At 36.2% G+C, this 25570-nt stretch overlaps 1 protein-coding gene across 4 annotated transcripts in view; it reads left to right on the top strand.

Moving 5' to 3' along the window:
- Positions 1 to 25570, top strand: part of FGF12 (fibroblast growth factor 12) — a 593543-nt gene that overhangs the window by 401979 nt on the left and 165994 nt on the right. For all 4 annotated transcript variants that reach the window (XM_004460848.5, XM_004460847.4, XM_004460845.4 and 1 more), the window contains one exon: positions 18514 to 18617. In XM_004460848.5, coding sequence (XP_004460905.1) covers positions 18514 to 18617 — 104 coding nt within the window. The remainder of the gene's footprint in view (positions 1 to 18513; positions 18618 to 25570) is intronic.

Here is a 25570-nt window from a genome sequence, read left to right as displayed (position 1 = left end):
AGGGGTGAGAGTCCATTTTAACAGAAGGAGAATCCTCAGTGGGGGCAACTTCTGTTATTTAAGGAATTCAGGGGGTTATGGAAGGGTACTCTAGGTCAATGGTTCTCCAACTGTGTAGTGCCCTGACCTGTAGCATCAGCTTCATCTGCGAACTTAGAAATACCAGTTCCTGGGCCCTACTCCAGACCTGTTGAATCAGAAACTTTGGGGCCAGGGCCCAACCATCTGAGTCTTAATACACCCTCCAGGAGATCCTGATGCACTGTACTAGAGAGCACACGTAACTCTCCTCTGTTTACGTTTGCTAAAGCAGGCATTCTGTCCTGACACTGTCATACTTAGTTTATGGGTGTACGAGTTTTAATGTAATAGGGAAAGCATACACCTGCAGGTACGAAAATTCAGACTTTTTGTTATCTCAAACATGTTTAGAATCTGTTCCACTTCAATTTATTACCTGGAGAGTGTCAGGGCTCTTTTTCAGACAGATATGTAATCAGACATAGGTTTTGGGGATTATTAAAACTTATATAATGACAGTAACAAGCATATACAACAGAGTTTTATGTCTTAGAGTTTGTATATATCTTCACCAGTCCTCTCCACCTGGTAAGCCACTCTGAAAAAGGCTTATGCCTTCAGAACCCATCTCGACCCTCATCTCCTTTCTCTGTGTGAGGCCTCCTCTAGGTGTACTCAGCTGCCTTCCCCATACTTCACATTAACCACTCACTTCCCTCTATTTGTGATTAAATTTTGTGCGTATTTCTGAGAGCTCTATAAATCACCTTATATTGCAATTCCTTATCTGTATTTGTGTTTTTCTTCTTAGAGTGTAACTTATTTGTCCTGCCTCAACAGTAATGGGCATTTTCCACAGTACCAAACTGGAGACCTACTGATGTTTTCATTTAGCTGGCACACTAGAGAAAAAAAACAAATGAGTGTATTCAAGCAGTGCATGCATCTGCCTTTCCCCTCCTTGTCCTCCTACCTGCAAAGGCCCTGAATACCTTTGAGTTTTGGGTAACTGTGACACCTACTAAATGTGATACCAAAATAATTGACTACAACTTTAAGGGAAGAGTATAAACCATTTAAATGTCACCGATTATAAAGCACAGTAGCTTGGACTGTGAGTCAGGTAAACTGGTGTCTGGTCCATGTTCTGACCCTTACTAGCTGTGTGATCTTGTTCAAGTCATATAACCTTTCTTATTCCTTGGATTTTACTCTGGAAAATGAGATATTTGGAAAAGAACATCTCCATTGTTTGGCAGATCTGACATTTCACAAGCTTATACAGTACAAATGATATTTGTTTTTACTTTTTTACATTTTTACAGATAAATGCTTTTGTGTATACAAAATTCAGACACTTCTAATACCCCTACTACCTGATCCAAGTCACGCTCATCTTCTGTCTGGACTTTTGCAATAGCCTCCCATTTGGTTTCTTTATGTAAGACTTTTGCCCCTCAATTTATTTTCTACACAGCAGTCAGAGTGACTGTGAAAATTTACACCTGCTCAATGCCTTTCATTACACACCATTAAGGGTAAAAGCCAGATTTCCTCCTATGACAATACTGTTTCACATAATCCCCGCCCTTTACCTCCTGACCTTATCTCTCTCTTTCTCTCTCTCTCTCCTCTTCTACTGGCCTCCTTGCTGTTCCTCTGACACTTGGAGCTTGTTCCTACCTTGTGTATGTAACATTTATTTTTCTTAGGTTATAAACTCCTTGAGGTCATTGGCTGAACTAGTTTACCTCTATGTTGGTGTGTAAATAAGGCCTTACTAATGGATAAGGTCTTAGTAATGCATTGGGAGAGGTTAATTCATAGTGACAGTAGTATAAGCAGGCTACCATTTAAATTGAAAGGCTTAATTAGAATGTAAGCTGCACAGGGCGGAGGGCCAGAAGGTTGTCCATTTTAGGCACTGTGATGTCTCCAGTACCTAGAATAGTGTTTGGCATACATTAGGTATTCAATATTTGTTGAATAAATGAACAAGAGTCAATTCACGGGACAATCCTATCAAAATTTAGTACTATTTTGTTGAATAATACTGAACTTGAAGGATTTAATGCAAATTGGCTCATATTTGAATTTTGTTTTGAAAATGATGATTTAAGAGAATTCAAGTATGCATAAGGAAGTCATTTTCCATTATGAAAACAGGAAGGAAATTGAGTATGCTTGTCTGGAAAAGTGAACTCTATAGCATTAATATGAAAAGAAAACACCCTTGTACAGTATGGAATATATCTTCAATGTGTTATGTGAATATACATTCATGATAATTGCATATCCATCATTTTCTGAAAGTATATAAATGGTACATTTACCCATAAGAGAGGGAACCATTGCTTTTAGTATTCAACTAGGACATAATTTTAAGCTTATGTTGCAGGAAAAAGAATTATACACTCAAATGTTTAAAGGGTAAGAAAATATGGGGATAAGGTGGGGGGTGAGTTTTCTGGGAACACTGGAAAGGGTATTAGAGTCGTGGTGAGTTAATTTATTAAACTTCTTCTTTCTTTCCTACCATCCCCCTCCCAATACCTAATTCTGGGGCTCTAAGATGTGAGTTTATTTGCTCAAGGCAGAGTAAATAGAATCTAGTTTTACCATATCCAGATGCCAGTTCCTTCCTCTACACCAGGTTAATCCTTGAGAGGTTGTACCGTTCACCTGCATTCTCAAACTTAATGTAGGTTATTATTGATGACAGTAGGTTACTATTGATGACAATATATGGTTGGCTTCATTAGGCATTTAATCTACAGCTACCAACTAAATAGAGGTTAAATCTTAAGTTTATGCTCATGTGGACCAATGCTGTCCTGGGCAGGTTCTCCCTACTTATTAAAGAAGACCTATATATTATCAATGATGTCTAAGTTTCTCATCTGCAAAATGAATAGTAACATGGCCACCTGTGTGCCAAGCATTGTTTCTTAAGCACATCAGAAATAATAGCTAATATTTACTGAGCACTCTTCGTGTCTAGTACAGGTCTGGAACTTTTATAAATTTTTCTCATTTAAGTGTCACAAAACCCTCTAAAATAGGCACTATAGTCATTCCTAATTTGCAGATGAATAAACCTAGGCAAGTAAGGTTAAGTAATTGACCCAAAGTCATACAGATCTGAAATTGGCCCAGGATTTGAATTCATGGTGTTTAGTTCCAGAGTCAATGCCTTTACTCTGTGCTGCATCCCCAGTTTCTCTATCTTGGTTAATATTTCCCAGTGCACAATAAGCATTCTATAAACCTGCATTCTTCTGACAACACTTTAAAAATGCATTAAAAAAGGAATACAGTTTTCTTATAAAAATACTATGGTGGTTTACTTCAGACAGACTAAACATTGAAGTTGAGAGACTTTTTCTTCAAAATGATTGATATGTTTAAGCTCTAAATTAGAACTATTTTTGGAAATAGTAAACCACTGTACAATAATTTTAAAGATCTTAAATAATCTGGTTGCCTGTTTGCCTGTCTCATATATCCTACTTGGAAAGTTTGAGGTATGTAGGATGTGTGTGTTTGTGTGTATATATATAATCTTGTATTATTCAATAGTCTAGATAGAGTGGTACTGAGCAGGCATCTAGCCAAGATCTAATAAGGTTGCATTTAGTATATCTGCTTCCCCTGACACTGAAACAGAATGTGGGAGACATATCCATGTCAAAATAGATATAGTATTACTAAGACCACTCCATACTATTATATTTGAGTTTTAAAATGCATCCTAAAGAGGCATGTGTAGAAAGGCCACATCTGAGTCCTATTCCATCACACTCAGGAACACAAACTCCAAGTAGGGCCAACTGACATGGCACTGAACACCAGAACCATCTGCCATGACCATGGAACCTGTGGTCTGTAGGCCCCAGGAGAACTGGTATGTGGAGTTGTATCTACTTTGGCTGTCTCTGGGACCCTGCTGAGGTGTGCATAAGCGTGGCACCTCTAATGACCTCCTGACTCTTTTTTGGAGACTCATAGCCATATAAACTCATTTGTCCTTTCCATTTCCTGTTTTTATTCAAGGTCAAAAAGCAGTTTTTAACACCTGATATTACATGTAGGCTGAGATATTCAGCTTGTCTGGGTTGACCCTTTTATTCAAGTCTTTTTCTAGTTACATCATCAGCTGGTGCTAGGTAGTAATCCCTCGGCACCAGGGAGGCTCATCCCTGGGAGTCATATCCCACCCTGGGGAGAAGGTAATGCATTTACATGCTGAGTTTGGCTTAGAGAGTGGCCCACATTTAAGCAACATGGAGGAATTAAGGAAGTAACTCTTAGGCACGCTGCAGCTCTAGGCCTAAATCATATTTCAGGCACACAGGCTCATAAGCATAGTCATCAGTATCAAGGGCTCATTGTTGAACCATCCTTCTTTATTGGTCTTTGCCATTGTGCTTGGGGGATTGTTGCTGTTCCATTGCGGAATGTCATAGCGCTCACCTGGCTAGGAACTCAGCACTCCCTCAGTTGTCATTTTTAACTGTAACTACTATGAAAATATCCAAACATTTTTATGTACCCTGTATACATGCCCTGGAGAACTCTCCCCCAACCATGTACCCCCCATCAATAACACTTCATACCAGTGTTCCTCCCCTGCTATAGTTGAACATCTCAGTGGTCCAAAACTTCTTCAAAAATAAAGCCTAATATATTGTCAAGTTCCGTTATTAGTAAAATGGAATATAATGATGGGTTTAAAGGTTACATATAGAATACATACTAATTTAGAAAAATTAAATAAATAAAAAATAAATTGGGGTATTAAGAAGCGAAAAAATGAAGCTTTGTTTTTGACATTTTGCCTTTCATCACTGCAATAAGTGTTGCCCTGAATGTACAGTGGCAAGGCAATTTCTTTCATTTCTTCCTCAGTGTCTACATCCTTTCTCTTTTTTTTTTCTTCTAATTATTAAGTTTGTCTTCACAAAAGTTTTAGATCACAGTAATTCACATATGCAATATAGGCTACTCCTACATATCCAACATCAAACACTTTGTCCCTTCCCCAGCAATGATCTTTTTACATGTTCATATTATACTTGCTGCAGCTGATGTTCAGATATTGAAGCATAGCTTTCAAACATGGCTCCATTTGGGTTTACATTATGATTTATATTTTAGCCTATAGACTTTTATACATTTTTGGTCTAATTTAACATGTCCTATATCCATCATTGCATGATCTTGTGAAACACTTTCATTACCCCACAGTTACACTGATTCCATCTATCCAATATCTCTCTCCCCCTCCTGTCAGGGCACACAGTGACAATCAATCTTCGTTACTTGAAGGACCATATTCACAGATACTTGCAACAATGTTGAGGTCTTGACATACTTGACTTCCCTAACCCATTTGGGAGCCACCAATTCTCTCAAGAGATACAGTTCCTCTGTTTGAGAACATGAGAACATCAGTCCTCCCCAGGATGTTGGTATACCTTCACTCTCATTGTATGGGTCTCCACCCAATGATATAGCCCACTATGACAAAATGAGCACTCGCACACTCCCTAGAAGCCTGCCCTGTGTCAGGTGCACCACCTTAAGCATCTTAAACAGGTAACTTTCCTTATTATATTTTCTAAACATTATAGTTTCAACCACATACCTGACAATCTCCTATGTTCAAATGTTCCCTCCACCCTCTCCCCAATTTCTTGGGCCATCTGACCCATCCTCCCATCCCTAGGCCCCCTTAAGCCTGCAAAGCCCCACCCAAAGGTATCCCTTCCCTGTACAAATACTTACCTCCAGCTTATCATAGATTTCACCTATGTAGGTGTCAGTTCACAACCTTCCTCTCCCCGCAACATCCTTTAAGCTTATCATCCAGTCTCTAGCTCTCTGAGACAGCTTGATTTGCTTATTTCATATCAGACAGGTCATGTAGTATTTGTCCTTCAGTGCCTGGGTTGCTTCACTCAACATAAGATTCTCAAGATTCATCCATGTTATCATGTGTGTTTGTACTGTATTCCTTCTTATAGCCGAATGGCATTCCATTATATTTATATACCACATTTTATTTATCCATTCACCTGTTAATGGGCATTTGGGTTGATTCCAACTTTTAGCAATAGTGAATAGTGCTGCTATGAACATTGGTATGCATATATTGGTTTGTGTCCTTGCTTTCAGGTCTACTGGTTATATACCCAGCAGTGGAATTGCTAGGTCATATGGCAAATCTATAGCTAGTTTTTTGAGAAACTGCCAAACTGTCCTCCAGAATGGCTGGATCCTTTTGCATTCCCATCAGAAGTGGATGAGTGTTCCCATTCCTCCACATCCTCTCCAGCAATTGTAGTCTTCTGTTGTTTTTTTTTTTTTTATATCTGCCAGTCTCATTTTGGGAGTAAGATGGTATCTCATTGTAGTTTTGATTTGCATTTCCTTAACGGCTAGTGATTTTGAACATCTTTTCATGTGCTTTTTAGCTATTTGTATTTCTTCTTTGGAGAAGTGTCTGTTTAAATCTCTTGCCCATTTTTTAAAGGGGTTGTTTGTCATTTAATTTTCAAGATATAGGAGTTCTTTATATATGCAGGATATTAAGTCTCCTATCAGATATACGGTTACCAAATATTTTCTCCCATTGGGTAGATTGTCTTTTCACTTTCTTGACAAACTCCTTTGAGGTGCAAAAGGCTTTACTTTTGAGGAAGTCCCATTTATCTATTTGTTCTTTTGCTGCTTGTGCTTTTGGTGTGAAGTTCATGAAGCTCTTTCCTATTACAAGGTCCAGTAGATGCTTCCCTACATTGCTTCCCAAGGTCTTTATGGTCTTGGCTCTTATATTTAGGTCTTTGATCCATCTTGAGTTGATTTTTGTAAAAGGTGTGAGATGATAATCCTCTTTCATTCTTTTACATATGGATATCCATTTCTCCAGGCACCATTTGTTGAGGACGCCATTCTCTCCCAGTTGAGTGGGTTTGGTGGCCTTGTTGAATATCATATGACTGTATGTATGAGGATCTATATCAGAACTCTCAGTTCAGTTCCATTGTCAATGTGTGTATCCTTATGCCAATACTATGCCATTTTCACTACTGTAGCTTTGTAGCATGTTTTGAAGTCAGGTAGTATGATTCCTCCAATTTTCTTTTTTGATATGTCTTTGGCTATTTGGGGCCTCTTTCCTTTCCAAATAAATTTCATAGTTAGTTTTTCTAGTTCATTGAAGAATGCTGTGTTGATTTTTATTGGGATTGCATTGAATGTGTAGATCAGTTTTGGTAGGATGGACATCTTAATAATATTTAGTCTTCCTATCCATGAACAGGGAATATTCTTCCATTTATTTGTCTTCTTTGATTTCCTTGAACAGTGTTGTGTAGTTTTCCGTGCATAAGTCTTTTACATCTTTAGTTAAATTTATTCCTAGGTATTTGATTTTTTAATTTACTATTATAAATGGTATTTGTTTCTTGATTTCCTCCTGAAATTGCTTATTATTGGTGTACAGAAATGCTACTGATTTTTGTACATTGATCTTATAACCTGTGATTTTACTGAACTCATTTATAAGTTCTAGAAGCTTTGTTGTAGACTTCTCAGGGTTCTCTATGTATGATGCCGATGTGTTATCCAGGATCAATAAAGTCAGAATTTCTGAGGATAGAACTTAGACATCAGTATTCTTTTAAAAGAATGATTCCAAAGTGCAGTGAAGGGTAAGAACCGTGATTTATTATAGAGTATTGCTGTGCATCAGAATTATCTGTAGGGCTTGTTAAACTACTGACTGTTGAGCACTAATCATTCCAGATCTTGTTATTCAATAAGTTGCGGGTTGGGCCCTGAGAGTTTGCAATTCTAACAAATTCATAGGATCACACTTTGACAACCACTGCTTTAGAACAGTGCTTCTAGAACTTTTAGAGTGCATCTTGTTCAAATACAAATTTTGATTCAGTAGGTCTTGGATGGGGTCTCAAACTTTGCCTTTCTAACCAACTCCCAGATGACGTCCATGCTACCCACTCTGAGTAGTGAGGTGTGGTCCACTGATTCGTAAGCAGACATACTGAATATGAAATCGCTTTTTAACAATGCTGCACATTGGAATCAACTGATGAGGTTTGAAAAATATAATGCCTAGTTTCAGTCCCAAGAGATGCTGGTATAATTGGGATGAGTGTGGCCTGGACATCAGAATTTTTCAAACTCCCTAGAAAATTGTAATATGCAGCAAATTTTGTGAACTACTGAATGATGTTATCTTTGGAGTTTTTTTCAATTTTTATAAGTTTCAGGTCCAAATTTGCATTCTTTAAACTTTGAGATGGAGTTATCAATGAGAGATTTGTTTTAAAAGACAGTAAAAATCATGGCTGTTATTTTATGAAATACTTCTTGTTATTGTATTGTGAAAGGAGGCCCTTGAGCTGGAGATGGCAAATAAATGACACAAGTGCCCCCTTCTGTGTCCATGGCAGACATCCTTACATTCTTACAACATTCTTTGCTGCCTAGCCTCAAATGTCTTTTTAAGACACTTATTGGAGTTGCACATATGCCTACCATATGGATGCTTCATTTTCATTAATACTAACACATTGAGGGCCAACTCTATTCTAGTTACTGGGTTACAAAGATGAATCTGATACAATTCCTGACTTCCAACTGCCCCTAGAGTAGTAGAGGAAGTTGGACATGTAAGTAAAACAAAACTTAATAATGCAACGTAGTACCATACTACCAGATTTCAGAGATGAGAGAGAGTCCTCAAAGCTGTAGTGCTCAGTGAAGGTGGGTTTTAAGCTGAATCTTGAAGAATAGCAGACAAACAACTAAGCAAAGGGTAGAAGAATTGCATTTCAGATAAGGAGGCACAAAATTACCAGGTAGAAAAAAAACTGCCATGGTGAGAAAAAGTGAGATGTCTAGTTTGGTTGAGGCAAAGATATTGTATGGAAATGTCACGGGAGTCTTATTTTAAATGTGCTTTAACTGATGCATGGGGGAGTTTAAACTTGAAATTGTAGGACAGGGGGAACCAATGAAAGTTATTGAGCTGTTGCATTTCAGTTACTGTGCTTTGAAAAAATTTTCTAACTAGGAATTATAATAGGGATGGGCTGAATTCAGGAGAGATTTTAAGACAGAACAGTAAGGGCAAAATCTTAATTTTATTTTTCAAATATTTTCTTTCCATTCCATTTCTGAAAAAAACTTACACTATATTCATTTCTGTAGATCTTTATGAATGAGTTAGCTTTTAACATTAAAAAAAAACAATCGTGCATTAGATATAACCTTTGGGCTTCAACTTAAAAGTAGAATCATCCATATTCCCTTTGTGGCTTTTTCACTGAGTTTCTACTATTTAAATCAGTATTGTGCAAGTTTTCAAAAGTGCTTTCTTGTTCTGATGATGAATAAGGATGTACAAAGCTTTGGTTAAACATTTATAAATCAGCTCAAATAAGTTTGCTCCACTTGTGTGTGCATGTGCATGTGTGTAATTTTAAGAAGAACCAAAGATTTTGTACCTTTTTGTGTGGGACATTTCTGTTTGACCTAAGAATTCCTTTCAAATCCTCCAAATTTCTTTATTTCCTTTTTTTTTTCATTTTCCAAGTACTTGGATTATGATTTCTTTATTTTTTGAGAGCAATGATATTGTATAGCCGTAGAGTCACAGAACCTAGGTTCACATGTTAGCTCCTCCACTGAATGGTTGAGAAAACCACACCTGCTCTTCAGTTCCCTCATCTGTGAAGATGAATGCATACCACGTGTCGAGTTATTTTGTCAGTTTTAACTGTTAACCACCATGACGCCCTGCCCCATATCTGTCTTTTTCACTACCACATTCCAGATACCTAGTGAGTGTCTGGCATCTATGTGATGAATTAATGAATACACCTAGTAAGCCAATGTACCAAGTTTGGCAACATAATGTTTGACGGAATGTGTGTGGAAGATGCAAATCTAAAAGCTTAAGAACATGAAAGGATTTCTTAGAGCATGTTTTTGACCATTGATCTTATGGACTGACACCTGTGCTGCTCACTGAACTCCTTAAACGATCTGTAAGACAAGTCTTCTGTCTTCTGTGTAAGACAAATTGGCTAGAGAGGATGAGTGATGACAGGCATTTTGTTTCATTATCGATAGTGATATGCTTCATTTTTCATCTTCTAGAAAAAAATCACATTGAAATGACTTGTTAATTAGGTCAGTTTTTGAATGTCTCTAAGTATCATTGGAAAGGTTATATGTAGTGTCAGGGTTGAAAGCCAGTGGCAAGACTTCTTCTGAGCAAAGGAAAATATTTTTACTAGCTTTTTTTCAAGAAAGGGATCATCATATTGCTCTTTTTCGTGATGGTGAAAATCCACAGTGTTTGCTAGCACCCACTGTGTAGGAGAAAAATTTTAGTCTCTAAACCCCAACGCACTAATCAGGTCCACAAGGCAGTTAATTCAGTGGGGGAACTACATCAGTCAGTTGGGTTACTTGATCATTTGTTTACAAAATAGGGCGTCAGACTGAAAGCATAAATCAACACATCTTCCAATGTGCCATTTTTACATTCTTTACATTATTTTATTTTAGAGAATAGTTATTTTTGCTTACTTGATTTTCAATATATATGATTAAAGAAATTGCTTTTTTTCCTCCTCACATTTTAAGAAATTTAAGTTGAAATATGGGAGCATAATCATGCAGCCCCACCCTCCATTCTGAGGTTCTGGATTTAGAGGAATAACAGCAGCAATGAAAATGTCACCAATGATGATACTTCATATTTTACTTTTACAGTTCAAGAAATGTACTTATAAATTTGTTTTCTTAAATGATTTTCATAACAACTCTGATGCATTCAGAGTAAAGAAACTGAGGCTCACAGAGAGGTTAAATTATCATATCACCAAGGTCACAAAGCTGTTACATTTTAGAATGAGGGCTCACAACCTAAAAGCTATGTCCTCGAACTAAGTTCAGTCCTTATCCTAGTCTTGTTCCTTGACTTATAAGTTCAAGAAATAGGGAGAATCACAATGTTTATCCCTTAATTTAAGTAAGATGTTCTTTTAGAGGATTAAATTCAGCAACCACAATTGTTAAGGCTCCTACTGTGCAATGTATTTTGGGTGCAAAACATAAAACATATTTCAAACTCTTGAAAACTTATCAGGGAAACTGAGTCAAGCATATAAATGTGGAAAAGCAATGTGAAAAGTACTATGAATGGAATGCTCTGGAATTAGTTGACAATTTATTTGCTTAGGTGAATATATTCCATTGTACCTTAATTTATGTAACCACTCCTATAATGGGGATTTAAGAGCCCAGACCATCTCCTAGTTTGCTAAATACTCAGTAGTAGCATTTTACTGATGAGTAGGGAGAGGAGGCAGAACTGACTTTAGTAAATGATAAAATTTTCCAGAAATTTATATGAATTTAATGAATAAGGTAACACAAATTGGATGCTCTGCATGTATTATTACACATATTGCAATCACAACTGTAATTACAAGAGTCTATAGAATTATAGGGGAAGATAATCTGGTATGAACTTATTTTTTAGATTAAGCATATAACGTATGATGTTATTCACATTTTAGCAAAATACCTCTTTCTTGAACATTTTGAAGTGTTCTTTGATATTATGGGATGTAATATTGGAGTTTTGAAGGCACCTGACTTTGAAAGTACACAGTTTATAACTCCAAATCTCTCCATTTGCTTTCAGTAAGGCTCACTATAAATTTACTTGATTTTTTAAATAGGTAAAAATGCATTTTCTCATTGCCCAATCCACAAAATCAACCCAGAATTTCAAAATATAACTATGCTTTTATATCTATTCATCAGCTGCAAGCAATAAGGATTCTGTTCTTTGAAGTTACTTGGGAAAATAATAATATTAAATTCACATCTTCCAAAGTTGAATTTGTTATGAAATTTTCTTTCTTTTTCCCTTTCTGTCTTCCTCTTTTCCTCTCATTTTGCAACCTCATTTGGTTGTCACATTTAATGCTTTCTGATGTGTTTTGGATTGACCGTTACCTTTTGTCACTAGTATAATCTAGTGTGGATAATAAACAGGTAGCAAATAAGTTGAATAAGAATACAGCTCTTTTATAAAGTACTTTTTCTGGTCCACTGATTGCCATCTGACAAGATTTCTAAGTTGTAACAGATTTCTCAAATTCTTCCCTTCCTCTTCATTCCCTCCATTCTGGCTCCCTCCTACACACAACACACACGCATACACACGTACACACACAGTCTCATGCATTCTATGCTTTTGCCATCTCAGATTTTCTGCCATGTGTATTTTCTGATTTTCCCTTTACACTTTATATTTGAACTATATTCTGTGTTGATTATATGTGATAAATATTACACATAATCAATTTTTTCTTATATACTTAAGTATGGAAATGTGACCGTGAAAAGCTATGAATAAGCAAGCTTACAGAGAAACCATTGCTCATTCGTTTATTTACTTAGCAAATATAGAGTAGCAGCTTCTAAGGTCCAGGTGCCATGGTAGGCAATGGGGATAAAATAAAAGTGCCTAGTGCCTTCAGCTTGCCCATGGAATAGTGGGAGTCTCAGAGAGATGAACTGATGAAGGGGTATTTCTAGGGACTGTGGTGGTTGGGTTCACCACTCTTTCCCCAGCCTAATCATGGTATTTGGCCTAGAGTGAGTGGGAATTTAAACATTCCAGGAAAGAACAAGACTTCTGAATCAGGGAAATTATAGAGATATTTACAAGGTGCCAGATGAGAGTTCAACTAACTCAGGCCACAGAGTCTTACCCCATAGTTTAGGGTAGCACACTTCATTCACTTCATTTATTCATTTTCTACCTGAAAGAAAAGTTTGGACCTTTATATACCCTGAAATAAAGCCAAGTTGTTAGATAGTTAATTTAAAGTAAAATTGCATTTTGTGTGTCAAAATGCCTAGCATACTGCTTGATAAAAAGGCACGCATTCAACAAAAACAATCTCTTTACTTTTTTCCTCTCTTGCTTGTTACTTTTCTTTTATTCTCTCCTTTCATGTAATATTAAACCTAAGACAGAATTAAGTGTTGTAGGGTCTACCTAACCTTATATGATATTAGGTTGTCCCCTTTGAAAAAATAAATATAAAATTAAATACAAAAGTTAGTATTTAGAGTGAGAAAATAAATCACAAAACAAAATTTTAAAATCTGAAAACTATGATCAAGGTGAAATCTAGAAAAATAATAAAGAATTTTAATCAAATGATGAATACAAGTCTATAAATCTCTTTTCCATTATTTTTGGCTGTATAGTCTTTGAATATCTTTTCATATGATAACAAATTTACAATACATTTTCTATAGAAAAACAGCTAATTCAGTCTTCTTATAGCATTGTCAATCAAATCAAAGTTAATCCTTTATTTTTTATAATTTAGATAAGTTTTAGCTTCACAACTCATAGTTGATAATTGCATGTAAATGTTTAGAATTGTTAACAAATTTGGAAATTTTCTTTCATATACGAGTTGTAAGATTTCAGTCTTTCAAACTACCCCAACCTCTCTTCCTGTCCTTGTGAACACATTTTGACCTCACGATAGTCATTAATCACACTGCAGACTGCAAAAGCTCCTCCCAGGACCTTGGGTGGAACCCAGGTAATTTAGGAGCCATGAAGATTAACCTTCATTAGTTTAATAGTAAACCCTTCTCAACTTTCAAGGTCTAGTTACATCTATTTTTACTCTTCTACCTACTCTACTGCTACAATAACGCAATGTACCCATCAACCACAAAACCGCCATTGCCTACAACAAAAAGTGGTTATGTCTCATGAATCTGCCTAGTGTGATCAGCTATATCACTCTTCTGATCTTGTCCAGCCCACGTAATGGGGGTTGACTGGCTATCAGTTAATCTAGAGTGACCTTGGCTAGGGTGGCTGAGGCCTCTCAGTTCTCCAGGTGTCTTCCATTCTCTTCCTGGGACCAGTGGCTTAGTCTGGGCATATCCTTTTGGGCAATGCAAGGGCAGAGGGGAAAAACACAAGTGTGAATGCACAAGAGCTATTTAAACTTGTGCTTACATTTGCCAACTTCCCACTGGTGGAAGCAAGTCACATAACTGAGCCCAGCATTGAGAAGTGGGGCAGAATACCTCTCCCAAAGTGAGACAGCACTGCAAATTTATATGGCAAAGTGCAAAGATACAGGGAGGGGTAGAAAATTGGGAGGTATTGGAGAAATTAATCTAGTTTTTTTTTTAACCATTTTTCTTTCATTCCCTTTCTCTATACCTTTTTTCTATGTGTTCAGTGTTTGAGTTTAGTTTATGAACCCCAGGATCACTAGCTATAGAACTCCATTTTTCAAAGTACAAGAAAATCAACTTTACCAAAAAGCTTAATATGAGATACTAATTTTAGAAAGAACAAGGACAGTGGCTTTGAGAGTAGAGAAGAAGAGATTCAGGAGGAACGTTCACTGAGCAGTGAAGGGACCTTGTGAGATGGAGATAGTTTGCCACACTGAAGATAAAGAATAGAATGTTTATTATCAATATATACAATTGTAGAAAAGGGTAAGTTTTTGACTCTCCAGGGGATTTTGGGAGGTAGAGAGGAACCTCCCAAAGAATAGTTTTTAGTTTGTACTGCTAAAAGTCCCTTTGCAAATTGTGTATTGATTTTTTATAGACTTGTTAAGTCTCCCAAGACATACTACCTAAAATCTGTTATCACCTTATGGTTCATATAAAGGTTTCATAACATGTTTCTTGTCTTTGCCCCTGCCTCACCTTAGTAGTTTTCTCATGCTCTTCACATAGGAAAAGTTTTATAGCTGCTTTTTTTCTTTTCCTGTTTTCGCTAAATAAACTGATATTCTTAGTATTTGTCCTTGGAAATCTTTACTTTAGAAAGATATGCATGCTTTTGGATTTCATTACTCTTTCTCATAAGAATTGCCATCAACTTTGGTATTTTCCAGTAGCTTCCCTATTTGCAATATGTAAGTAGAGTACCTTACATATTAGTTTGTACCTTACATATTAATTTTTCATTCATAACAACATGTATCAGTTAGGATTAGAGTTGCCTGCCTGTTGCATAGACTGAAGCAACAAGGACTCAGTTTCTCACATAACATCCAGAAGTAGGCAGTTGAATGCTGGACTGGTACCACTGCTTTACCAAGTCCTCAGTGTTTCACTGCCTTCCGGCTCTCTCTACCTCCACTCTCTTGGGAGTAGCCCTCTTTTCGTGGTCTGAGGTGATCAGCCACCATCCTCTATCCAAACAGCAATAAGACAAAGAGTTGGTAAGAGGGGAAAAGGGTCCCCATAGGCTGTCTTTATGGAAGGATCCCTTAACCTTCTAAAGATGCTTCTGCCAACATCCGTTGGCCAAAACTTAGTCCATTTAGTACTAGCTGCAGGTTATATAGGGAAATACAGCTAAATAGTCTATTTTGGAGAAGACAATAAGAACAGATCCCAGAGGAAATTAAACTTACAGGGAAGAAGAAAATATGATATTTTGGAAGATAACCACATAAGAGCCAGAAAACCATTTTTAGATGCCATTTCATCTGGGTTACTTCTGGGAACCTGTTTGCTCTTCTAGCAATTAGGATAATCATTCTGTCCTCAATTCTTCACAGTGTTTGTGATTATAAGGTCAAATACAGTGATGAATTTCTAGCACTTTGAAAAATAAAGTATTAGGCAAGCTGTGGAATGTAAATTCAGTAAATATTACTGAGGAGGTATGTCCCTTTTTGTCTTAGGCCTATGGTAACCTAATTTGATAAACAGAAAAATCAGATATTAATGAAGAATATCTCTTATATAGTGAGAACACATCTCTGTTTATGAAACTTTCAAGAACATGAACTTTCGGTTCTTCTATGTACTCTGTGCTATAAGGATTATTATGCCTGTTTTTCAGATGAGAAAACTAAGGTAGAGAGACTGAATGGCTCAAAGCCATGTGGATTATGTTGTGAGCAAATCTCCCAGTCTTTCCTGTAATTTGCATTAAGGCTTGAATCTTTATATGCCACCCTTCTTTTTGCCAACAGGGTAAAGTGTAAATCTCTTAGATTATAGTGACAGAATCTCAGTTATTTATCCCCACTTTAATGACACAGTGCTCTTTCCATTTCTCCTCAGTGCAAGAAGACTTCGGCACATACACCATACCCCACAGAACTCCCTAACTTCCTGCCCTCTGAAGTGTCCTGTTCCTGCCATATTCACCTTATGCCTACTCTCGAAATGTCAACTCACATCCCACCTTCTGTGTAGGGCATTTCCTGAATACTTCAGGCCACACAGATCTACCATTTTCCTGAACTTCTGTAGCATAAAAAAAAAAATATATATATATATAATGCATATATTACATCTAATTATAGAAGTAAATTATACACTGTTTCAGGTTATTCCATATGTCTTAGCTTTCTCTCCCTAACCAGACTTTAAGGTCTTATACTTCTTAGGTTATTTCAGTAGCACAAGGACAGTGTTGAGAACATAGGAAGAACTAAAACTGGTTCAGATTCAAATAAAATCAACAATTCTTAAGTATGTACAGAGATTCAGCCTGAAGTTTTATGACAAATGAGGAAATGCCTTAAAGAGGCAGAGACTGACCCCATGTTGAATAGATGTGTTGAAAATTTAACTGAAAGCCAAAGACTATTTGCTCTGCTTTCTTTACTTTTGTGAGTATGTGTTAGTTTAACTTAACTATCCCAACTTGAAAACACCCCGGAGAAATAGAGGCCTTCCTGGTTAATGATAATTCTTCAGTTAATTTTTGTATATCTTATATTCAAAACTGAGTTGATGACCAGAACTGACAAGAATTTTACCAGCAGAGAAGATGGACTAGAATTTCTAAGTCAAGATTTTCAAGTTAACTACAGTGATATTCTCAGATGCTTATCATAATGAATTATAATATTTAGTTCATATCCATGTTACCATCTACAGAGCCCAATTATGCAGTTGTTTTCTTCCCATGTGAAATATAAATTCTTTCAGGGTAGAGGCTCATTTTGTAATCTCAGTAACTGAAATAGTATCTGGGATATATGATTTAGAGATAGCCATTGTTAGAACAAAAAAAAAAGTTTTCTTAGTTATCTTTTTCTTTAAGTAGAAATCTAGACTGCTGAATATTTCAGTGATGGGCCACCCAAATGTATAAAGACTACAAGCATGTTCCCATTTCATCTTTTATTATTTATTTATTTAAAAATTTTTTTTGAGGTACCAGGGCCAGGTATTGAACCTGGGACCTTGTATGTGGGAAGCTGGTGCTCAACCACTGAGCCACGTTGGTTCTGCTGAGTTGGCTCCTTCGTTTGTCTGCTTGTTTGCTTTGTTAGTTTTTAGGAGGCATCAGGAACTGAACCTGGGACCTCCCATGTGGGAAGCAGGTGCTCAGCCGCTCAAGGCACATCCGCTCCCCCCCCATTTCATGTTAGGATGTTCAATTAAATTTACCAAGTTTGGTTTTGTGAGATGTGAATATGATTAAGCATTTTTTCTCTTCTTCATCTTTTTCATTAATAAAGAGAATGTGACTATGTCATTTAACTCATCTGTGTTATTCTATGTACCTTCCTGAACCCTAAAGGAACAATTGAGTTAGTAGTTGGAATTGAATGAGATAAAGAGCACCTGGGCAGAACTTTTTGGGAGTAATGCTTCCATAATCTCTTTAGCTGACTTTTGCTGTTATTTTATTTTTTTTGAATTTGAAATAAAGTTTTTAAAAAATTTACCAAGTTACATTTTAAAGATTTTGCACAATTATATACCTATTATAAGCTTAAGTATCTGTCAATAATCTATCCATTTATCTATCTACATTTACATGTAAGTGACTGAAATATTACCAGAAAAGTTCTCCTGCCCTGATGTTGCTAACAGAGAGTCAGTGATTTTTACTTCGATCTTCTGTGTTTAAGACAATGTTCCAGACCACAGGGAAAAGAAAGAAAACAAGAAGTTCTGGCGTGTGTTACAAACATCATATTATTAATTATTTATGACTCCAAGTACATTTTCTACTGTTAGAATTTTTTGGTTCAATTTATTTGTTGGATAAACACATTTTCTGTTACACTGTTGGAGTATGGGTTCATTTCTTAGAGCAGGACCCTTAGATCTCAGATCCAGGTGGAGACCTTAGAGACCTTCTAATCAAATCCTGTTATTACAGATGATAAAATAGAAATGGGGAATTTATTTAACTTACCTGAAGTCACATAATGATAGTTATATCACATTAATGATAGTGCATGGATAAGAAGTCAGTTCTTACCATTAGAAATTCTCCACCTTCTTTTTCCTAGTAATTTCAGTTCTTAGGTTGTAATTCTCAAAAGACTCATTTTACTAAGCAAGATGTCTTATTCAAAAGGTTACTGATCCTTTCTGCTCTTCTTTTTGTCCCTCTAGCCCTCTTCAATCTAATCCCCGTGGGCCTGCGTGTGGTGGCCATCCAAGGGGTGAAGGCCGGCCTCTATGTAGCCATGAATGGTGAAGGCTACCTCTACAGTTCAGTAAGTGGCTTCTGAATTGTGTGTGCACGTGTGTGTGTGAGCGCGTGTGTACACTGGCATTGAGAGGTAATGAGTAACCATTATTTAAGGAAAGAGAATGGGAAGTTTATATCATTTCATATTTTCCAGCTTAATAAAACTTGTTCCTCTGGCATCAACTTGTAGAAGATAATTAATCTTTTAATTTTATCTTTCTGTTTAATTCAAGGAGTGAGACATTTTCCCTTTCTCCCCTTTTACCACTCCTTTAAGCCCAAAGGGCATAAAATTCTTCAGCTTCCCTGGGAGTCTTCTCTGTCACATTGAGGAGAAAGAATTTTCAGAAAAGATTTTGTTTTGGGTTGTACTTATTAAGCCTGTGTAGTACTTAATACATCAGATTCCCAGGGTAACTGGTCACTTTGAAGACAATGTGAATTTAAGGAATGAGTCCTGGGTTAGGGGCTGGGATATATGGGTTTTATTTGCATTTCACTTAATCTTTAGATGTCCCTTTGTGTAAATCACCTCCCCTCTTTGACTTAATTTCTGAACCTTTAAAGTAATGGTGTTAGAGTCCATGGACTACATGTTGTCTAATGTCTCTTTCAGACTTAAATCTGATAAAATTAAGTAGCATCAGAAACGACATTATCAACATTGACATATTTTAAAGTTTAATGTTATTCTAATGCCTGTCTCACTCTCCAGTTCATAATTTAGGCATTGAAAGAATGTGGCTACACTGATGTTGTGTGTGTGTGTATACATATATAATGTCGTCTCTCTTTCATGAGGAAGTTGTGTATTTGTAGTTCACAAAAAAAAAATCCTTGAAAATCATGATTACAGATTTCCACTCTTTATTACTAAGATCTTGTTAAGTAAAATGAGATTATTTAGGAAACTCTGGCATATCTACTGAATTCTAAATTAATTATTGAATATAATTTACTAGATTTTTTCAATGTTCAGTTAAATGAATATCTGGTACATTATGCTGTGTTTTTTTTTTAAGATTTATTTATTTATTTATTTATTTCTCTCCCCTCCCCCCCCCCACACCCTGATTGTTTGTTCTCTGTGTCTATTTGCTGTGTCTTCTTTGTCCGCTTCAGTTGTTGTCAGCGGCACGGGAATCTGCATTTCTTTTTGTTGTGTCATCTTGTTGTGTCAGCTCTCTGTGTGTGGTGCCATTCCTGGGCAGGCTGCACTTCCTTTCACGCTGGGTGGCTCTCCTTACAGGGCACACTCCTTGCACATGGGGCTCCCCTACGCGGGGGACACCCCTGCATGGCAGGCACTCCTTGCGCACATCAGCGCTGCGCGTGGGCCAGCTGCACACGGGTAAAGGAGGCACAGGGTTTGAACCGCGGACCTCCCATGTGGTAGACGGACGTCCTAACCACTGGGCCAAGTCCGCCACCTATACTGTTTTTTTAGTGATACATTTGTCAGTCATAATTCTTAAAGTTACTGTTTTACTCCTGAACATATTCAGATCTGAATACACATTTATGTGCTGTATGTGTGCATATGCATTTTCAATGGTTTCTTAACAAAATAATACTTAAAGATAAATACGCTTTGGTCAAAACAGTGGGTTTTTATTCTCAGCGTGTCACAGTTCTAATAGTTCTTAATGTCCGTTTACTGTAAGTCCATTTTTAAAATGTAAGAATTAAAATAAGAAAAAGAAAAATAACAGGCTGTTTTGAATAACTCCAGTTAAACTTTAAAAAGAAACTGTAGAAGGTAGTACAAACTAAAACATAGTGATGATCTTAGGATAGTATTGATTTAAGGATTCAATCCATCATCCAGTAGGAAACTAAAGGTAGACTACATTGCATATATTGTATTAAAAGCTCAGAATTCAGACTGTAATTCTATACAAGTTGTAGAGTTGAGATCACTGGACTAGAGTTGATATTCAAAGTCCAGGAAGAAGAAAACTGTAAAACATTTGACAGCAGTATTGTAGGCAGGATTCATTGGGTAGGAGCCCTTTTATGTGGGGCTGGGGGTGGGGTGGAGGGCTTCTCATTGCTACTGGGGGCAATCCCAAAGTAGCCCATAGGGTCCTGGGAGAGGAGCCTAGGTATTCAGTATGAGATGACTGAACTTCATCCTCTGCAGACTTTTTGGAGAAGTGTTCTTTCTGTCCTTGCTCAGACCTGGGGTTAAGATACAGGGGGTTTAAGGCCAACGGGAGGAATTTTAAGGAAGTGTTGACTAGAGAATTTTGCTAAAGGAGCTGACACCTTTAAGCCAATTACCACCTGTTGAGTCATCTGTTTTGTGGCCCTGGATTTTCACTTCTCTTTACTTAAATAAAAGCTACCTGAAACCAAGAATCACAAAGCTTTTCCCTGTTTATGGTGCAGTGAGGCTTCTAGGAACAGTGCTTCTTTAACTGTGTAAGTGTGGCATCACTGACATAGATCACCTTGGTACTTTCTTATATTTAAGTGGTTTGAACTGATCCTTGTACACATGAAACAATCACAGATATGCTTCTTTGGTATAAAATTATAAATCCAGATTTATTTTCAAAATGTTGTTAGAAAGTTAGGGACTAGAGTACTTTAAATAATTATTGTACAGAGTGATATGTGTAATAAAATCTGTAAAGGATAAAAATATTACAATAGTGACATTGTTGATGCTGTTACATTAGCCTTTTTCTCTTTTCTACTGTTGTAATTTCTGACCTTTCTTGTAGCTCAGCTAAGTCATCTCTCTTCATCACCCATTATCAGTGGGATGTATGTGCTATGCTTTAATATCAAAACTGGCAGGTAGTTTGGTGGTAGCCAGGGATTATATAATATTCATCTTTACTCCCTTGAGCCCCATTTTTCCCCTGGCCACAGCATTAAGCACATTTTCTGGTAAAGGAAGTTTCTCAGTAAAGATTTGTTGAATTTTAAAGAATTACCTACTCCAAATAACAGATGGAATGAATTCCATAGAACAGCTAGATAATTGTAATTCCACTAGTCAAAGCTTTATAGGTGGTCTAAAAAGACAATACACAAATGCTGCACTGCCCTCAAAGTCAGTTTCAGTAATCCTAAAATTGATTCAACATATACTTATTCAAAATATACCAAATGCCAGGCCCTGCACTATATACTGAGCATACAAAGGTGGGCGAAACAGATATCCTTATCTTCCTAGAGTTTCCCCTTATTATCATAATTGCTCCTTGAATTGAAGTAAATGGCATTATTCTATTAATATACTCCTCTGTCTTTGCCTCTTTTCTCACCCACCACCTTTCTACCTACCTTGCTTTTTTTTTCACTCCAACTTGGAAGAAGGAAAGGAACAAGGAATTGGTGAAAGAAAATAAAGATATGAAAGTAGTATCTGATCATCATTTTGGAAGGTAAAACATAAATCAATGGTTTGGGTGTCTTTACAGCCTTGATATTTGAATCTTAAAAAAATGCAGAATATGGAATTTAAAAGAATGCAACTTGAATAATTTGAAATATGTGTAGGACTTGTAACTAGGCTAAAAATTATTGGATAAAATGCACATGGAGAAGTCTTTTAAAATGACTAGTTTGACACACAGCACCTCTCACTGGTATTTCAGTGGTGAATAATAATTAAAATGCTTTCTAAAATTTCTTTTTTGATTACAACCTTTGTTTATTTACCTTTTAAATTTAAAACAATTATAATAATAATGCTCTGGCCTTGTGGCAATTATCTCCTAAATCTCAATTAGATCATTTAAAAAGTAATGTGAGTTTTTTTCTGAGGGAAAAACTAAAGTCAAATTATATGAGCACAAATGTTTATTGCTTAACACTGCCTTAACCCATACCAATTATGTTTTAAAGCTAACTTAGTAATGAGGTAACTCCTATAGGTCAATCTGTGTTCTAAGGAATAGATCATGGTCTTATGAATTGCCATGAGAGGAGCTAGATTAGTGATATCAGAACAGCAATATTCATGGCTATCTGGTAAAAATAATATAATTTGTTTAGTTTTTGTTGATTCTAAAGAGTTTTAGATTTGTATGTAATTTTCAAAGCATTTTTCTGAGGGAAGACAGGAATAAACACTTGGATATTGAAAAACAGACTTACAGTGGTTTGTTGACTGAAATAAATCCATCCTAGAGAGTAACAGAACCAGAACTTAAATCCAGGTCTTAACTTTGAAAACTATGAGCTTTTCATAATCCTCTACTGCTGTTGGCTTTATGTATAATAAAACCTTTCCCTTTATAGTGTTTCTCATTCCCCCCTCCACTTTCATATGAATTGTTTCATTTGAGTCTTACAGAAGCTCACATATTACTATTTTTAAGTGACAGAAGGTGCATCTGGAAATAGAGAAGTTAAAGATGAGGTCACTTAGAATAGGTGAGATTAATCAAGGAAAAGGAACTTCTAGTTCAATGTTCATTTCTTTAATCAACCCAGTTTCTCCTATTTGTTGTTGCAATTAAGGATATATTGCTCTAAATTGTTAACCAGGTAATGTAAAAACTTTGATTCCTTGGAAAACCACAGCTGCCTATCACCTTGTTTATGATGGCTTTATTTAAATATATCAACAAGAATAAGAGAGCAATTGCTTAATTGATTCACATCCTTTTGCACCATTTAGATTTCCATACCTAAATCTGATGCTTCTCAGAGAAGACGATGTCAATTTTGTGAGAAGATACTCTTTATGAACCAATTCAAGAGACATTAAGAAACAAGGTGGCATCTTTGAGAAAGAAGAAAAGAGAATGCCACTATTGAGAGTTAAAAGAACACTATTTTATGGCCACAATGAGGACAGTAGGAATACCTTTACTTTTTATTTTACTCCTCCTGTTTCTTATACTTCCCAACTATCATAGATTTACAAAATTGTCCCATCATTCAAGACTCAATAAAAACTTTCTTGATTTCTGCAGCTGGAATAACTTCCACATTTTTTACTTTAATAAGACATTTATCTGTAAATCTCCTTCATTGGCCATCTGGTTTTTACTCCACGGTATTTTTGTGATTTTACTGATTGTGACTTTCTGTACACTTTCTATTTCATTTCGCTAGTTCAGCTTTCTATAGGCCATGACTGTCCTTTGTTGTCAAAGTGAAACATTTAAAGTTTGCTGGAGGAATCTTACTGTTTCATGCTTGTGCTGTAGTTTTGAGAGATGACATTGTTATGTTTTCCTTTTTATACTAAATACTGCTTATGAAAGAGGGGGTGGGGCAAAAATTCACCAGGGCTTCTTTCTTGTGAATCCCTGGGTCATTGCTGTTCTTCTCTGAGTGAAAGACTTACTTTTCATCTTGAAAAGAAATGGCAGTGTTCTCCAGGCCTCTCTTTCCTGTCTTTTCCTTTTAGGCTGCAGTATTCCCTTTAGTATCGCTTGTAAATTTGATCTCTTGGTGACATACTCTCTTAGTTTTTGTTTATCTGTGAAGATTTTAAACTCACCCTCAGTTTTGAAGTGGTGGGGAGATGTATGGGAGCCCTGTATGATGTTATGCATGTTTGTTTTGTAAGTTCATAACTTTTACTATATACTTATTGTTTATGTATGCTAATGTATACATGCTAAATATACTTCAGTAAAATTAAAAAAAAAAAAAAGATACACTAAGGAAAAGTTCCCTGTTCATAATATATCAAAGGCATTATTTTAAATGTGGGGAAAAAAATAACAATCTTTCCTTTCCTTCCTTCCTTCCTTCCTTCTTCCCTTCCTCCCTCCCTCCTCCCTTCCTCTCTCTCCGCTCTACTCCCTTCCTCTCCCCTCCTCTCCCCTCCCCTCCATAATATCTATAATAGAGGTACAGAGCAGTTACCCACTCTAGAGTTAGAGTTTTTTCATTACCTTAATTCCTTATGCAAAGTTCAGTAATCTAAGGCATAATCAGAGCTACTTCTTGGGACAAGAAGTGGTCTCCCTGAAAAGTCCCTAACATTGAGGAAAAGAAAGAGGAGAGATGGCAGAAAATATCTTAGCCATTTATGCCAAGTGAATAATAGAGTTTTGAAGTTAGCACCTGAATAGAGGGACTTGAAAGGCCCGGTCACAAAGGATTCTTAAGTAATTTGATGACTAAATACTCATTTATCCCATTTACATAATTTTTTCTTCCCTCATACTTGTGGTTTCCTTGAATTTTATAGAATTTCTTTTTCATCTTAGGGTAATTTTTTACCTTAGAATCATGAAAAGAGTTACTTATGTTATCTATTTCTTTTTCCTCCCCATATATTATAACTAATTGAATGGAGTACATTCTTCAACTTAAAAGAAAATAGAATCTCAATAGCCCGGGAATCTGGCAGTTGTTGGAACTATGTAACATCGATTTTTTGTTGCCTTTCTTTAAGAGAATCAACAGGTTATTAGTGACACTTTTAGTAGGGACTGAATCATGGTAAACATTCATTTTTACCTTATGTTTTAAGTAGTTAAATGATATTGGTTTTATTCCAAGATCTTATAACTTCGGAAATTGTTAATACTTTAGCTCCAGGGCTAGCCTTGATTGCAAAGATTAGCATATCTGGTTCTAACATTTCCCACTGAAAAATAAAAAGAGGAAAGGCAGGATAAGGATTCCAAGAACAGCACTAATGAGGACTTTTGGTAGAGTCATTCTGAATGTGATGAAAAATTTTATGTTGTTCCTTTCCATCTTACTGTTAGGCTCATTAGGCCAGCATGTAGTCATATTTCTAAAATTTCTGGATCTTTTTCCTTTAGTTAGTCATGAACCAGCAGTATTAAGTAGTATTTAAGAATGTGAACTTTAGAGATAAAATTGGATTTTAACATAATATATTTCCTTTGTCATATAAGAAACTATTGGAAATCTTACTTGATCTTCTAGGCTCAGTTTTCTTATATGTAAAATGGCTTTGGTAGTGATAATGCCTGCTTTATAGAATTATAGTAAGGACTAAATGAAACGATGCATGTAAAGCACTAG

This window comes from Dasypus novemcinctus, chromosome 4 (assembly GCF_030445035.2).
Source record: "Dasypus novemcinctus isolate mDasNov1 chromosome 4, mDasNov1.1.hap2, whole genome shotgun sequence".
NCBI lineage: Eukaryota > Metazoa > Chordata > Mammalia > Cingulata > Dasypodidae > Dasypus > Dasypus novemcinctus.
Note: the sequence above shows the minus strand (reverse complement) of the source record. Positions and strands in the feature narration are given on the sequence as shown.